Source organism: Callospermophilus lateralis, chromosome 20, assembly GCF_048772815.1.
Source record: "Callospermophilus lateralis isolate mCalLat2 chromosome 20, mCalLat2.hap1, whole genome shotgun sequence".
NCBI classification, from domain to species: Eukaryota; Metazoa; Chordata; class Mammalia; order Rodentia; family Sciuridae; genus Callospermophilus; species Callospermophilus lateralis.
In genome coordinates this window covers 2,664,879-2,680,152 of record NC_135324.1, presented here as the reverse complement: position 1 = coordinate 2,680,152, position 15,274 = coordinate 2,664,879, and the positions used below count along the sequence as shown (strand labels likewise).

Genomic DNA, 15,274 nt, shown 5'->3' with positions numbered 1-15,274 from the left:
CACCTGGGCAGCTGGGACAGCACAGCTCCACCCTGGAGAGGGGAGCCCAGGGGTCCAGTGCCCGGGGCTCTTGGGGACACCTAGCCCAGCAGCCCACTGGGCTTCCTGGAGGGGACAGCTCCAAGCCGGGCCCCCAGCATGGGGAGGACTGAATTGCAGCTCCTGCCTGTCCCTGCCCCTCCACAATGTCATTAGCAGGGTGTCCTGGAGGCAGGGTGGCCCTGGGGACAGTAAGTGAGATGCCCGGCTGAGGCGGGCTGTGAGCACTCCCGGGGACCCAGGTTCAGGCTGGGAGGGACTTGGGGACAGTCAGGGCCAGCTATGGCAGCCAATGTCCCCCCAGCTCCGGGGAGGGTGGCGTGCCTCCTGGGGCCCTCACCGGCTCTCGTCCCCAGCCAGCGGTACTGCATCTGCAACCCCGGCGTGGTGCGCCAGTTCCGGAACCCGGACACCATCTTCATCCTGGCCTTCGCCATCATCCTGCTCAACACGGACATGTACAGCCCCAACGTCAAGCCCGAGCGCAAGATGAAGCTGGAGGACTTCGTCAAGAACCTGCGCGGTGAGCTGGCGCCACCACGGGCCGACCCGCCCGGCTCCCCCAGCACCCGTCCCTGGATGCTCCCGGGCACCAGGGGCCCCAGTGGGGTGTCAGCTGGAGCCCGGCCCGACCCCTGGCCATTCCCGCTGGCCTCTAGTCTCAGGGACAGAACCCACGACGCTAACCACTGGGCAGCACCCCAGCCCATATTTATTTAGAGACAGGGCCTCGCTGAGTTGCTGAGGCTGGCCTCCACCTTGCGATCCTCCTGCCTCAGCCTCCCCAGCTGCTGGGGTGACAGGCGGGTACCTCTCATGGAGCCAATGTCTAAACCAGAGCTCCGGCGTCCCTTCCCCTGTGGCCAAGGATTCCCCTGGGCATGGTGCCCCTCAGCTCCGGGGTTTCTGCTGGGGTTTAAGGCGTCCTTGCCTGCCCCCTGCTGGCTGTGGCAGGAAAGGCCATGGATTCCCCAGACAAAGGCCCCCAGGCTGAGGGCTGGGGGGGCGTGGCCTGAGCGGTCACCCCGGGTCCCTGTGCTATGTCTGTGGGGACTTGCAGGCCCCAGGGACTTCAGATCCACAGTTGTGAAGTCGCGTGGCCAGGCGGGAGTGAAGGCGACTGGGGATCCTTTGATGGCGCAGGGGAGCAGGGCCCGGGCAGGGGCTGTGAGCTCCCTGCCCCGCCCGGCCTCCCTGCCCTGTCCCCTCGCTGGGCCCAGCCGGATGCTGGTGGTCAGAGTCCCCAGGAGGAGCCAGAGATGACCAGGACAGAGGAAGGAGAGCTGCAGGATGGACACAGCAATGGCTTTAGGGCTGCGTCCATCATCCCACCCGTTGACCCCACAGTCCGGGTCCTCTAACCCCGCTGTCCAGGGAGGGACGGGGCTCCCCTTCCCAGGGTCCTGCCTAGACTCAGTCACTTCTCTTCCAGCCAGGAGTTCGGGTCACTCTGTCCTCCCAGTGCTTGAGAAGGGACAGCCAGGGCAAAGAAGGGCCGGGTCCATGGTCACAGAGCAAGCGGTGGGCAAGGCGGGGCAGGGCTGGCGTCCCCAGGCCTGGCTGCTCCTCCTGGCCGGTCCAGCGGTCTCTTCAGGGGACCCGCCCCACGTTCCCCCGTAGCCCCTGTGGGCCCAGCAGCAGGACCGCCCCTGGGGCTTAGCTGGACAACTGCTGACCGTCCCAGGGTCCCTGTGCCCGGGCAGGAGCAGGGCGCATGGGGCCTTGGGAAGAAGCCCGTGGCCCTGGCCCTCCCTGTCACGCAGGCGCAGTGGGTCGCCTGAGGCGCCCGTCCGGGGGTTGGCTGGGGACGGATTGTGTGAGACTGCAGCCGTTTGTCACTGAAAGGCCACGTGTGTCCCCTCTGTCCTGGTGCCGTGTCCAGATGCCACCTGAGGGTGGCCCAGAGGGTTTGGAGCTGGTCCCTCTGACAGGCCAGGCCAGCTCTCCCAGCTTGGGGGTAGGGCCGTGTCACCTCGGGCCAGCCGCCTGCTCGAGGACCGTGTCCCTGGCCTCTGGGCTCATGCAGTCTGAGGGCTGGGGAGGCCACCCAGGGGCTGCCGCTTCTTCCAGGGGCTCTTCTTGGTGGCGTGGGGACACCGCAGGTCCCAGAACTCTCGCCAAGGGAAGGGGACAGTCAGCCAGGCCACGCAGTCCTGCTCAGTGTCACTGTCTGTGACCTGGGACCATCAAGCCTCTTGCTCCGGGTGGAGCAAGGCAGCCCCGGGCGGGTGGGCGGAGCCAGGGCAGCTGCGGCCACCCCATCCCCTGCCTGACCTGGGCCGCGTCCCGACCAGGGGTGGACGACGGCGAGGACATCCCCCGGGAGATGCTGATCGGCATCTACGAGCGCATCCGGAAGCGGGAGCTCAAGACCAACGAGGACCACGTGTCCCAGGTGCAGAAGGTGGAGAAGCTCATCGTGGGGAAGAAGCCGGTGAGTGGCGCCGCCAGGTGACCTGTCCCCAGCCCACCCCGCTCTGCTGCAGGGCCCTGTGGGTGGCTCTAGCTGGGCACTTCTTTTTTGTAGTACCAGGGATTGAATGTGGGGTCCTCAACCCCTGAGCCTGTCTCCAGCCCTTAGAGACAGGGTTTCGCTGAGTGGTTGAGGCTGGCCTCCACCTTGCCATCCTCCTGCCTCAGCCTCCCAGCCCCTGGGATAACAGGCGTGGGCACTGTGCCTGGCTGAGGCTGGGAATGTTCTAGCAGCCCCTGGCACTTGGGCCTCTCAGCCAACTGCTGGGCGCTATAGTTGACAATGGGACACTACCAGCAGTGGTCAGGCTGCGTTGGGGCTCAGCTCTGCCCCACCCTGGTGGGACATGGGGGATCTGTATCACCTCCCACCAAGTGACAGAGGGCTCCCTTTGGTGGCACCAGGGCATGCTGATGCCTTAGGGTGGGGGGGACTCAGGCTACTTGCCTGGTGGCCCTTGCGCTCCCTGGGCCCGGTGGCCTCCGGAGCACTGAGGGCTTTTCCTGCCATTTGCTGTCCCCGCAGATCGGATCCCTGCACCACGGGCTGGGCTGTGTGAGTACCCGGCCGCCACCTTCGCCCCGCCACCCTGGGCAGCCTCCCTTGGCCCTGCTGTCCCCGCCAGGGCCCAGCTCCCAGAGCCCAAGTCGGCTGCTTGAGATGTTTCCAGAGGGACCCGGAAGCTTTGGCTCGACTGTCCAGCCTGTCACCTCTGCTCGCCGGGCCACAGCCACTCGGGAGGGTCATGGGTCGGGCCCAGCGGGGGACTCCCCTAGTGCAGCCTCTGCCCCTCTCCCTGGGGGCTCTCGGGAAGGCCTTTCCCCTCACAGTGACCAGGGGACAGAGTTGTGGCTGACCCCCCCCACCCAGAGAAGCCAAAGGAGGTCTCAGCAGCAGTGGGGACACATCCTTGGGGGAGCCCGAGACCAGGGGACAGAGCAGGTCCCAGGATAGAGTGCCCGGGGACAGCTGCCACCAGCCAGGTCCCCTCTGCCCAGTGGGGGCTGGGCCCGTAGGCCGGGTGCGGCGGCCTGGGAGGCTGGCGGTGACGATGGCCTGTCCCCAGGTGCTGTCCCTGCCCCACCGGCGGCTGGTGTGCTACTGTAGGCTCTTCGAGGTCCCCGACCCCAGCAAGCCCCAGAAGCTGGGCCTGCACCAGAGGGAGATCTTCCTGTTCAACGACCTGCTGGTGGTACGTGGCCGCCCGGGCTGGACACGCGCCCTCCTGCTGGGGACCCGGGGAGGGCGTGGCCCTGGGTCTTCTGTGGCAGAGTCCCACCCAAGCCAGTGCCTGTGACAACAGTGACCTGGGCCCAGGGGACGAGCTGGGGTGTGTCCAGGGCTCTCCTCACCTGGAGGTGGACAGGGCAGGTGGGTGGGCAGCAGCTGCAGCGCCCAGTTCCCCCACCCAGGGCCAGGCCTGGGCAGGGCACCCCAGGCCACCTTGGGTGGCCCCAGAGGTCAGGCCTTGGCCTCTGGATTCTGCAGTGCCGAGTCCTGGCCGCCATTCCTGTCCCCGGGCGTCTGACCCCTGGTGCATGCACCTCACGTGGCTACAAGAAGCCCTGAGGGGACTGTGCCTGCCACCTCGCTGCCACCTCGCTGCGGCAGCTGCTCATGCCACGCCTGCAGGTGCCACAGCTCAGCTCTCTGCTGTCCCCAGGTCACCAAGATCTTCCAGAAAAAGAAGAATTCGGTGACGTACAGCTTCCGACAGTCCTTCTCCCTGTGTGGCCTGCAGGTTCTGCTCTTCGAGAACCAGTGTGAGTGCCCGGCCGCGCCTGTGTACCCTGGGGGAGGCACTCTTTCCTGTCACCTTTAGGCCAGGACCCAGGGTGGGTGGCAGGGCCACTGTCCCTGGGAGAGCGGAGCAGCCCTGGACACGGGCCCTGGGGTCAACTTGATGTGTGGCCGATGGGCCCCTTGCTAGAATGTTCTGGAGAGCGTCAGTGGTGGCCAGGTGCTGCATCCAGGTGTCCACTGAGCGCCTGCGGGAGTTGGGGCTGGCCTGGCCACCCGGGGAGTCCTGGCCCATGTGCCCGCTGCCGTAGGTCAGGGGCCGCGGCCTCTGTCCCCTTGGCCCACGTGGGGGCAGACCTGACTGCTGGGCTCCCAGGGCCATGGCTCCTTCCTGGGAGGCCTGGTCACTCATGGCACAGAATGGTCAGCACTTGGGAAGGGCTGTCCCCAGGCCCTCCGAAAGCCCTCGGGGACCCCAGGACCGGAGGGGTCCTGGGTTGGGGGTGACTCCTACCTGGGACACCCACCGCTGGCTTGTGAGCTGGCCTGTCCCTCGCCCCCACTCTCTGCTCTTTCCTTTGTCTCTGTCCCCGGAGATCCCTGAAGCCGGCCTGTCGTCCTGGGTGGGGACAGCGTCCCCCTGGGGCTCTCTGCCGCCTGTCTTCCCTCGGTGGGACCCAGGGGCCACCCGGCCAGGACCAGCCTCACTCTGTCCCCTCCTCACATGCCCTCGGCTAAGTCCCCACACCTGCCCCTCCCTGGCCAGCAGCTGTCCTTGCTTGGTGTCCCACACATGTACCAGAGTGACATCAGTGGGGGCCATCCCCACGTCACCCTGACTAGCACCCCATCCCTAAAGGGTGGCGATGGCTCCTGCTCCCTGGGTGGGGACCAGACCTGGCGTGGCCCTGGAAGTGACGTTCCAGGGGCCCAAGGCTGCACATGCTGGACTACAGGTGCTGTCCAGGGCCACCCTGCCGTTACCACAAGAACGCCTTCCCCTAGGGCCCAGGCTGGCAGGCAGCCTGGGTCAGCCCCAGGCCAGGTGCGTTCTATGTGCCAGAAAAAGTCCTTGCAGAGCCCGGCTGGTGGCCCAGCCATCATCCCAGCAGCTCGGGAGGCTGAGGCAGGAGGATGCCCAGTTGGAGGCCAGCCTCAGCCACTTAGTGAAGCCCTCAGTAGCTCAGCGAGACCCTGGGGTGTGGGCAGTGGCTGGCTTTTCTGGGGGATCAGAAGGCTTGGTGTCACTCAGCGGCCATTCCCACAGGCCAGCAAGGGGCTGCCACGACGTGGCTGTACTTGTGCCACGCGCATACACGCTCACACACCTGTGCACACCCTGTCCCCTGCGGCCACCCGGAGTCCCTCCGATGTCAGCGGTGACGTGCTGGTGCTGGGCCGAGACCCTCCACAGGCCCATGTTGGCTCCCTCCTGAGAGCAATCGGGACAGGGACCCCAGAGCTCAGCTGTGGCACCAGGAAGGTGTGGGCAGCGTGTGTCCGGGGGTGTCCACAGCGCACCCCAAGGCCCTCTTCCTGAGGTCAAGGCCAGCCCCTCATCTGTCCAGAGCTGCCTGGGTGACAGGCACACGCCCCAGCTCAGCACCCATCCTCTGTGGACTTGAAACTGGGCACCGTGACCAAGGGCCTCGGGGGGCTGCGGGGAGTGACCACCCCAAGTCAGATCCTGCCGCTGCCCAGAAGCCCAGCCCTCGCGCCCTCTGGGCCCCGGTGCAGAACACCTGCCCCACAGCGTGGCCCTCTGTCCTCCGCAGACTACCCCAACGGCATCCGGCTCACGTCGGCCGTCCCCGGGGCGGACATCAAAGTGCTCATCAACTTCAACGCGCCCAACCCCCAGGACCGGAAGAAGTTCACCGATGACCTGCGGGAGTCGGTGGCGGAGGTGCAGGAGATGGAGAAGCACCGCATCGAATGTGAGTCCCCCAGTGACCGCACGGGGCAGGGCTGCCGGGCACCCCCAGCTCCTGCAGGCCTGGCCACCCGACCAGGAGGCACCCAGGGGCCAGCGCCAGCCTCCTGCTGGGTTCCTGGCTGAGCAGAGCTCTGGGGCCAAGGTCAGTGGCCTCCTCCTGGTTGGACCCGCCAAGCGCTGGGTCACGGCCAAGGCCATCCCTGGACTCCAGGCTGGACTGACTTTTTTTGGAACCAGGGATGGAACCCTGGGAGCTGAACCTCTGAGCCGGGTCCTCTTCCTGTTTCTGATTTAGTTTCTTTCCGTGTTGTGGGTGCACACGGCACCTTTATTTTATTTTTTTTTTAAATATTTTTTAGTCTTCGACGGATGCAATATGTTTATTTTGTTTATTCATTTTTATGTGGTGCTGAGGATGGAGCCCAGGGCCTCACACATGCTAGGCTAGTACCGCCACGGACCCATGTCCCCAGCCCTATTTTATATTTTATTTGACACAGGACCTCCTTAAGTTGCTGAGGCTGGCCTCCAACTTGCGATCCTCCTGCCTCAGCCTCCCAAGCCACTGGGATCCCAGGCGTGTGCCCTGTGCCCTCTGGGTCTCATTTGTGCTCACAACTCTCTCTGAAGGGTCCCACTGAACCCAGGCTCATCTCCCAGAGCCCAGCCAGCCCTGGCCTCACTGCCTCTAAGCTGGGCACGAGCCCTTCTGTGCTGCAGGTCACAGGAGAGTGGCTTCTCCGGCACCCTCTGGGGGTCTCCTTTCCACCCAGTGCCATAGTGACAGCCATCCCTTCCAAAGATGGCCCCTCCCACCCTGGTGAAGATAGCCAAGCGGAGGGTGGTGGTGCCAGTCCCTGCCCCCTGGGCTGCCGTCCTGTGCTGGGCTGCTCTGACCCAGTGCTGACCCTCTCTGTTGCAGCGGAGCTGGAGAAGCAGAAGGGTGTCGTGCGGCCCAGCATGTCCCAGTGCTCCAGTCTCAAGAAGGAGCCGGGCAACGGGGCGCTGGGCAGGGCCTGCCTGGACGACAGCTACGCCGGCGGGGAGGGCCTCAAGCGTAGCGCGCTCAGCAGCTCCCTGCGCGACCTCTCAGAAGCGGGTAAGGGCCCAGCGGCGGTCCCCCTTCCCAGCCCGCTGCGTGCCGCTCTGAGCCCCGGGCGGCCGCGGTCGGTATCTAGGAAGGGCCTGCCCGGGGCCTGCGAGGAGCACTCCGGGGTTCGCCCCGACTGTCCCCAGACCCGAGTGACCGCTGACCACACAGAGAGGGCATCCTAGACAGGTCCTAGAGGGCGCAGGACCAGCCCAGGTGGGAGGGGTGGTTGGCGGGGCCCGGGTGTCGCCCCTGTCCTCCTCCTGGGGTCCAGCTGACCCTGCTCCCTTGAGACCCGCTCTGGCCAAGCAGGCAGGCCACTGTCCGCGTGCTGTGCTGCCCTCTGTGCCGCGTGCTCGCGGGGGCGGGCGGGAGGGGATCCCCGCTATCTCTGTCTTGCTTTCCCCACGGGGACCTCTGTGCTGGACACCCAGGCCCCTGTGGGGCACAGAGCTGGTGGCGGGCGCGCCGGGCCCAGGGCATCGGGGAGCCTGTGGACACTTGGGGTGTGGCTGTGGGACGCTTGCCACCAGCCGGTCCCCCCGCTAGTGGCACCTCGGGCTCCCAGGGGTCCTCTCGTCAGCCGGCTGCCCAGGGTAGGGCCGGGGCTCGGGGGCTGCTGGCGGGGAAGCCTGGAGGGCCGCCCGCCTGCCTTCTGCAGCTCGCGGTGACCGTGTGCTCAGTGGCCTTCTGTCCTTTGCTGTCGTCTGTCGTCCATTTTTCGTGGTGAAACCTCAGAACTCATCGCAGCATGAGGCCGGGCCAGGGCTTCTCAACCTGGACGGCTGACCCCGGGCAGGGCTTCCTGGCCGTGGCCACGTTGGGCCTGGCAGGGGTTAGGAGTGTCCCGGCCTCTGCCACTGGACAGCCCTCATGTCCCCCAAGGGGACCTTAGTGCCCCTCGGGGCCGCGGGGGCAGAGCCACCCCGGGTTGAGAACCGCTGGCTTGGCCAGTGGCCGTGTCCACCCAACTCCACTCTAGGGACTGCTTGGGGTCCCCGCAGGCGGCGGGCCCAGCTCTGGGTTCGCGTTTGTGCAGGGCTCGGCCGCCCTCCCCACCCGACGCCCTGGCCAGGCCCCACTCTGGGCCCAGCGGTCACCAGCACAGCTGTCCATTGTGTGCCCGTGCTGAGAGATCAGCCAGCCCCCTGCCCGGGTCACCTTCACGAGAGGGCAGAGGTCAGAGGGCAGCCACCGTTGGCTTGTTCCTGTGGTCATTGCTGTGGCCTCCTGAGCTGAGGTTGTGAGGCTCCTGGCCTGTGGCGCATGACGAGCTGGGACAGATCCAGGACGGGATGTGAGCATCTGGGCCCAGCCTGCGTCCAAGGCGCCAGCAGAGACCACCTGTGCCATCCAGAGGGACACCAGTGTGGGCCGGAGATGCCCTGGGAACCGCTGGGGAGGAAGATGAGCCACGAGCTCCCGCGGGAGGCCAGGGACCATGTGCCCTCCTGGCCCTCGCCGAGCCGAGCTGGGTCTGAGCCGTGAAGCAGAAGACAGCCCTCAGGGACAGCCTGTGGCCACTCAAGAGCAGGGGACCAAGCTGCCACGCACATCCACCCAGGAGATGGCCGGGCCTGGCTTCACCCAGTGTGAACCTGGGGTGCCTACGAGGTGGCCAGTCTGGTGCCCGGGAGGCCTGTCCACAGCCACGTTGGGCGCCTGTCACTCACCTGGCCTCTGTTGGCCATGGTTGTCTTTCAACCGGAACCTGCGCCCATGTCTTTTTTGTGGCCCTATCTGGCTCCAGGCCTAGGGGGCTGGTGGTCCTCCTCAGGGCGGGGGGACCGGGCCACGCTGTGGAGGACACGATCGGGGCCTCCCCACAGAGAGGACATCTCTGGGGTCGTAGTGGCTGACCCCAGGCACCCTGCCCTTTATCAGAGTAGCCCTGCCAGGGAGAGCTGGCCACCCATGGCCACTGGTGTCAGATGGCCAAAGCCACGTGAGGCACCTGGGGTGGAGCCAAGCCTCCCTTTGCCCCACGGGACATCCAGCAGGGCCTGGGCACCGCGTCCCCTCTGCCTGCCCCTCCAGCTCTGTCCTGTCATGTAGGGTCGCCCAGAGGCAGGCGCAGGAGGAGGCTTGTCCCCTCACAGGTGGGGAAGGGTGGAGGCCAAGCCGTGTGGCCAGGGGCAGGGCTTTACGCCCTGGACACCGGAGTGGGCAGGGAGGAGGGCCATCTAGAGGTGGGCAGGAACCGCAAGCCGCCACCTCCCGGCTGAGATGAGGAGCAGGGTCCCAGTGGGTGCTCCAGGTCCCTGCAGCGGGCAGGAAACACTCCTGCCCTGACCCGTGGTGGCCTCCTGTCACCCCACGCGCCCACCTGGCGCTGGGGCTGGCCTCCCAGCCTTGGGACTCCCTCCCATCTGCAAAGGATTGTGGCCTGTGCCCTGAGATGCCCACGGCACTGTCCCCACCATTTCTGGGTCCCTCTGGCCCGGCTCCGAAGGACAGTAACAAGGATCACCTCAGAAGCTGGCATGGGGTTGCTGGGGCCCTGGCGCAACTTGACCTCGCCCGCTCAGAGGCCATGGAGCCAAAGTGGACACCGTGTGTTTCAGCAGCCAAAGTGTGATGGCAGAATGGAGCCCATGGGTCCTGCCACGGCCTCGGTCCCCTGCTCTCTGACATGGACAGAGCACCATTGCAAGGGTCCAGCATGGCGCTCGACTCGCGGCTGGTGCCACACACAGAAGCACTGCGTGTCCCTGGCCACTCATTGTCCTTGCTCCCAGAGACTTGGGATATCCTGCAGGAAGCCTGGGAGAGGTGTGTCCCTGGAGCAGCTGGACCTGGGCCTCCAGTGCCCCTAGGAAGACTTGGCTGTCCCGCCTTGGCCACACCTGCTGAGCATCCGCTGGGTGCCCCGGGCTGGGGACGAGCCAGGCCCATGGGGGACAGAGGCCTCTCGGCTAGGAGCAGGCTTTGCAGCATCTGGACAGGGCGCCAGGGGAGTGGCCGGCCAGAGGAGCGTCAGTCCCCACCGCTGGCCAGGGGCCTGCACAAACCCGAACTGGGCTGGGCCAGGGATGCAGGGGTACGCGGACCTGCGCGTGCGCACTGGCTCCCAGAGCTCCGCGCGAAACCCGGTGCTGGGCGAGCAGGCAGGAGGCGGGCGCGGCCACCTGGGCCCAGGACTGAGCTCTAGGCGCCCGCCCCAGCTGTGCCCGCAGGACCCCGAGGTCGGCTGGCTGCAGACCCCCCTCTGTCCCTCCCGGGGCGCCCCAGCGCTGTCGAGAGACCCCCTGCCCTGGCCCAGGCCGGCAGGTGCAGCCCGCCGGCCCAGCTGCGTTGCTAGGGCGGTGGCGGCCAAGGTGTCCCTGGCAGGCGGGCAGGCGGCGCCCGGCCGGTGCCTGTGGTGTCTAACCTCTGGTATTGCATGTTCTGGGCAGGGAAGCGAGGGCGCCGCAGCAGTGCAGGATCGCTAGAGAGCAATCTGGAAGTAAGTAGGAAAGACCTCGTCCAGCCGGCTGTCCCCTGTCGCCTCCCGCCCCGGTTTCTCTCTGTTGTCGTTTTTTTCTTTTGGCTCCCCCCACAGAGACGCGGCCACGGCCCCTGCCTGCCTGGGCCCATGCATGCGGCCTCTGCCCGACTGTCCCCTCGGCTCGCGCTTGCCCACGGTGGGGGGGCTCGGAGGTGGCGTTTCTGTTCCCGCTTCTCCCCATCCGTCCCCGTGGTCCCCCCGCATGGATAACCCGTCCCGGGCGCCCGCCCTGTGGTGTCTGTCTCTGGCTTGGCTTCGCGCTCCATGTCATCGCTTCGTCGCGGAGTGTCGCTGGCCGCCGCGGCGGGACGTGGGCTTGCTTAGCTAGCTCGGGGGCCCGCGGGCTGCGCGACAGCGACAGCCGGCCGCTCTGGCCTGGCGGGTCCTTTCCTCCCGTCCCCTCCCCTGCTTGGTCTGCAAGTAGGTAGCGGCAGCGAAGGGCCTGGGCAGGCCACGCCCCCAGGACGAGGCCCCACCCATCCCGGCGGCCACCTCCCCGATCCCTGCAGGGGCGCGGCCCCGAGGTCCCCGGGAGCGGAGGGCAGCGTCAGGGGAGCCGGTCCCGGCCCGGCCACGGACCCCAGGGCCCCGGGCAGGCGGCGCGCCACCACGCAGGGCAGGGCCACCCCCGCCCGCAGCCACCCGGCCAGGCCCAGCCCGCGCTGTCCCGCACGGCAGCGCCGGGGACGGGGCCGGAGCCCAGCCGCCCGCACGCGCCCTCCGCGGCCGGCAGGGAGGCGACTGTCCCCTAACCGCTCTCTGGCTTCCTCGCAGGGGTCCGTCATTAGCAGCCCGCACCTGCGCCGGAGACCGCCCGCCCGCGAGGGCCCGCCGCGCGCGCCCGCGCCCGCCTCGCTGCTGGGCTCGCTGTTCGGCAGCCGCCGCGGGAAGCCCCCGCCCCCCGGCCCCGGCGGCCCGGCCCCGACGCCCCCCGAGGGCCACCACGCGCAGCACTGCCACCTGCCGCCCAACCCGCCGCCCTACCACCACCACCACCACTTCCACCCGCCCGCGCACCTGCCGCACGCGCACGCCTTCCACCTGGGCGCGCACGCCGGCCACGCCCCCTACGCGGCGCATGCGCACGGCCACCCGCCGCTGCCCGCCGGCCACGCGCACGCCGGCCACGCCCACCCGGGCCACCACCACGGGCAGCCGCCCGCCCCGCCGCCGCCCGGAGGCAGCAAGGCCAAGGCCAGCGGGATCAGCACGGTCGTGTAGGCGGCCGGCGGGGACCTCGACGGACCGGCCTCGGCTGCGTCCCCCGCCGCAGCCCAGGGCGGGCCAAGCAGGCGGGACCCCGCCCCGGCCCCGCGCACGCGGCGTCCCCGCCGGGCGACGAGGACCAGGGAGCGGACCCCGTGGGCAGCCGGAGGACCGTCCCCGGCTCGCCGCGTCGCGCCTGTCGCCGGCCAGGGCGAGACGCTAGGTAGGCCTGAGCGGGCGGCGACAGTCCGCACGTAGACGTCACGTAGTATAAACCTATAAATAGACGCGACACCGCGACACCGCATCCCCGCTGTACAGGTAGCTGCGACACCGCCCCAGCCCCAACCGCCAGGAAGAGCGCCCCGGGCCCGTGTGACAGGTGACAGTGGCCGGCACCCGCTCGGCCCGAGGAAGGATCCCCGGGTTGTGGCCCGCCCGGGTACAGCGTCACCCCCTGGGCCGGGTGACAGTCCTGGGCGAGCCCCACCCGCTCCGGGCGACCCTTTATGGACAGAGCGCTCCCAGCGCGCTGTCACCCGGGAAGCGACAGGCACACGCAGTCCCCCTCAGGAACCGATGTCCCTGGCCTCCGCCCCTCAGTCCCTCGGACGCTGTCGCCGGCCGCCGGAGCTGGACCTGAGCGCGGCGTCTCCTCCAAGCACAGCCCCCCGCTCCTCCAGGTCCCCACGGGGCGCCCCGAGAACCGCCGCCCGCCCCCTGTCCCGTCCCGGATGTCACCGGCTGCCCTGGAGGTGCCCTGAGCACCTGCAGCAGGGCGACCTGTGTCCCCGTGTCGTGGCCATTGTGACTCCATGTGCTCGTCCCACCCCCATGTCACCACTGAGGCCGCCCCGGGACACCCGCTGCCACCTGGTTCCCCAGCCAAGGGGTGTCCCCACCTGGCCGTGCTCTTGTTGCTTCTGTTTGGTGGTGACACCTCGGTCCCTGCCAGGGCTGCGCCTGAGTCACCCGCGGCCTCCTTTCCAGTTCGCAGCCCTGAGCCTGGGGACAGCGGGCCACCCAGGGCCATCGGCTGTTTCCTTTCCTGTGTCCCTGTTGTGTCACCGAGGACACCCACTGCGCCATCCCGTGCCCCCTCTGCCATGTCATTGAGGTCACCCACTGCGCCAGCAGGTCTGCAAAAGGAGCTCTGCGTGGTCCCTGTGGCCGAATCCCGCAGACAGGGCTCCGTGTCACAGCTCCAAGCCACTGTTGTGATGGGAAGGTGACATGGGATTGCATGTCCCCGGTGCGTGGCTCTGTGTTGCACATCTGCAGAACCTGCCCGTGCTTCTATTGACAAATGGCCCAAGTGGCAACATTAGATGTCAGCTTTTCTCCACCATCTTTCCCAACCAAGGGTCGAGAGTCAAAGGGCACCTTTTAGATTGTTCCAGAAAGAGACATGGCAGGGCCTTCCCAGGGCCGCGTGGATGCCCGTCTTCGGCCTCCCGCAGTGTCCCCTGTGCTGGGCCCACACTGTGGCGCTGGAATGGGCCTGGTGACAGCTCCTGAGAAAGTGCGGCCTCTGGTCCCAGCCTCTAGGGCTCCATTGTCACCCGTGTTTTCTCAGATGTTTCTAGAAGGGTTTAACCGCGTTTAGGATGGGGGTCCCACTTCTCAGACCCAACTTGGGGAGCATGAGCCACCAGCAAGCTGCTGTCCCCATGTCACATTCACGAGGCTGTGGGTCCCCACCTGTCACCCAGCCATGGCATCCTGTCCCCTGGGGTGGGAGCAGGTGGCAGACCTGGGGCAGCCACGTCATCTCTCTTCAGTGTCATATTGGGGACACACGTGGGACTCGAGTCAAGCGAGCGGAGCAGGTCCCCTCGGGGACGCAGCTGGTCACGTCACACAAAAAAGACAATCTGGGACGACGATGGGATTATGGATTTGTATATTTTTTTTAAAGTTTCCACACGAGCTGTACAGCCATGTAAAATAAAGCCATCGAATACCCGCTGCCTGTCACGTCATGGCCAGGGAGGGACGGCACGTCCCCGGGTCCCCTGGGTGAGCTGGCCTCGTGGGGTCCCTTCCCTTTGGGGAGATGGGAACAGGCCCCTCGGGTCTTCTGGGGAGAACAGGGGAGGCCACCTGGTGTGGAACCTGCCCGCAGGAACAGAGCTGTCACCCCAGCCTGGTGACAAGGAGGCCTGGGCTGGAGCAGGGACGGCAGAGCAGAGGGGACGTGCTAGGAGAGCAGTCACCTCAGCTGTATCCCATGCCCCTGAGGGAACTGAGCCCTGGGGACAGGGACCTGGGTAGTTCCAGAAAGTCAGAGGGGCCACCAGGAGATGTCCCCGGAAGCCTTGGAGACGAAGGGAGCAGGAAGCAGCAGCCCAGGCAGGGGACTGAGTCAAATAAGGTGCTGTCACGGGGTCAGCAGGGAGACCCCCCAGTGTCTTCAAATCCTCTCCCTGTAGCAGACAGATGGGGGTCTCTGGGACATAGAACCAAGGAACCCATCCAAGCCCTGGCTCTTGGTCCAGGAAAATCCAATAACATTTGGGAAAAGGGGGGGGGCGGAGCTTAGCTAGGCACCAAGCCACACGCCTGTCATCCCAGCAGCTCGGGAGGCTGAGGCAGGAGGATCGCAAGGTGGAGGCCAGCCTCAGCCACTTAGTGAGGCCCTGTGTCAAAGGATAAAACAGGCTGGGATTGGTCCAGTGGTTGAGTGTCCTTGAGTTTAACCCCTGGCACCGAAAACAGATGGCTAAGAGGGGGCTAAGGACATCCTCAGAAGGTGAGTCACTAGGGGAGCCTCTTGCGGTGCCTGCTTTTGGGCGTTGACTGGGCCAAGGGGGACCCCACCCCAGAGCACACTCGCTGGGTGGTACCTGGAGGTGCTTCTGGGGGAAACGAGACAATCCTGTCCCACCAATGCCCACGGATGTCACCCTGTCCTGCAGAGCAGAGGCAGGGTGAACTCACTCTCTATGGGGACCGGCACAGCCCTTGGCCATTGCACCACAGATTCCTGTACTCCCAACTCCACCCCAGCATCTTGGGCCCTTGCCTCAGGACTAGGAGCTTCACCCCAGGACCCCCCAGGTTCTCAGGCCTTTGGATGGTGTCACCGGATTTCCCAGGCCTCCAGCTTGCCTAGGGCAGATCATATGACCAGGGTCCTATGAGTAAGGCGCTTTGTTACGCAGCACAGACTGACTCATACTACCTGTGTCCTCATGGGTTGACCAAACCTAGACCTGCCCAGAGGCCTGAGAACTGGATGCTGAATTATTTCCATTTGCTGATGATTTAACAGTTTGCAACCCAAGAGGACAAGTGTCACAA

At 66.7% G+C, this 15,274-nt stretch overlaps 1 protein-coding gene across 8 annotated transcripts in view; it reads left to right on the top strand.

Moving 5' to 3' along the window:
- The window catches only part of Iqsec1 (IQ motif and Sec7 domain ArfGEF 1), a 192,016-nt gene extending 178,085 nt beyond the window's left edge, over positions 1-13,931 (top strand). For 7 of the 8 annotated variants that reach the window (XM_077106227.1, XM_077106223.1, XM_077106229.1 and 4 more), the window contains 9 exons: positions 396-562; positions 2,334-2,473; positions 3,038-3,067; positions 3,579-3,704; positions 4,176-4,275; positions 6,028-6,189; positions 7,111-7,287; positions 10,674-10,723; positions 11,540-13,931. In XM_077106227.1, the coding sequence (XP_076962342.1) occupies positions 396-562; positions 2,334-2,473; positions 3,038-3,067; positions 3,579-3,704; positions 4,176-4,275; positions 6,028-6,189; positions 7,111-7,287; positions 10,674-10,723; positions 11,540-11,986 (1,399 nt within the window). In that variant the 3' untranslated portion in view covers positions 11,987-13,931. The remainder of the gene's footprint in view (positions 1-395; positions 563-2,333; positions 2,474-3,037; positions 3,068-3,578; positions 3,705-4,175; positions 4,276-6,027; positions 6,190-7,110; positions 7,288-10,673; positions 10,724-11,539) is intronic. The other variant, XM_077106226.1, reaches the window with a different exon arrangement.
- The last annotated feature ends 1,343 nt before the right edge of the window (positions 13,932-15,274 follow it).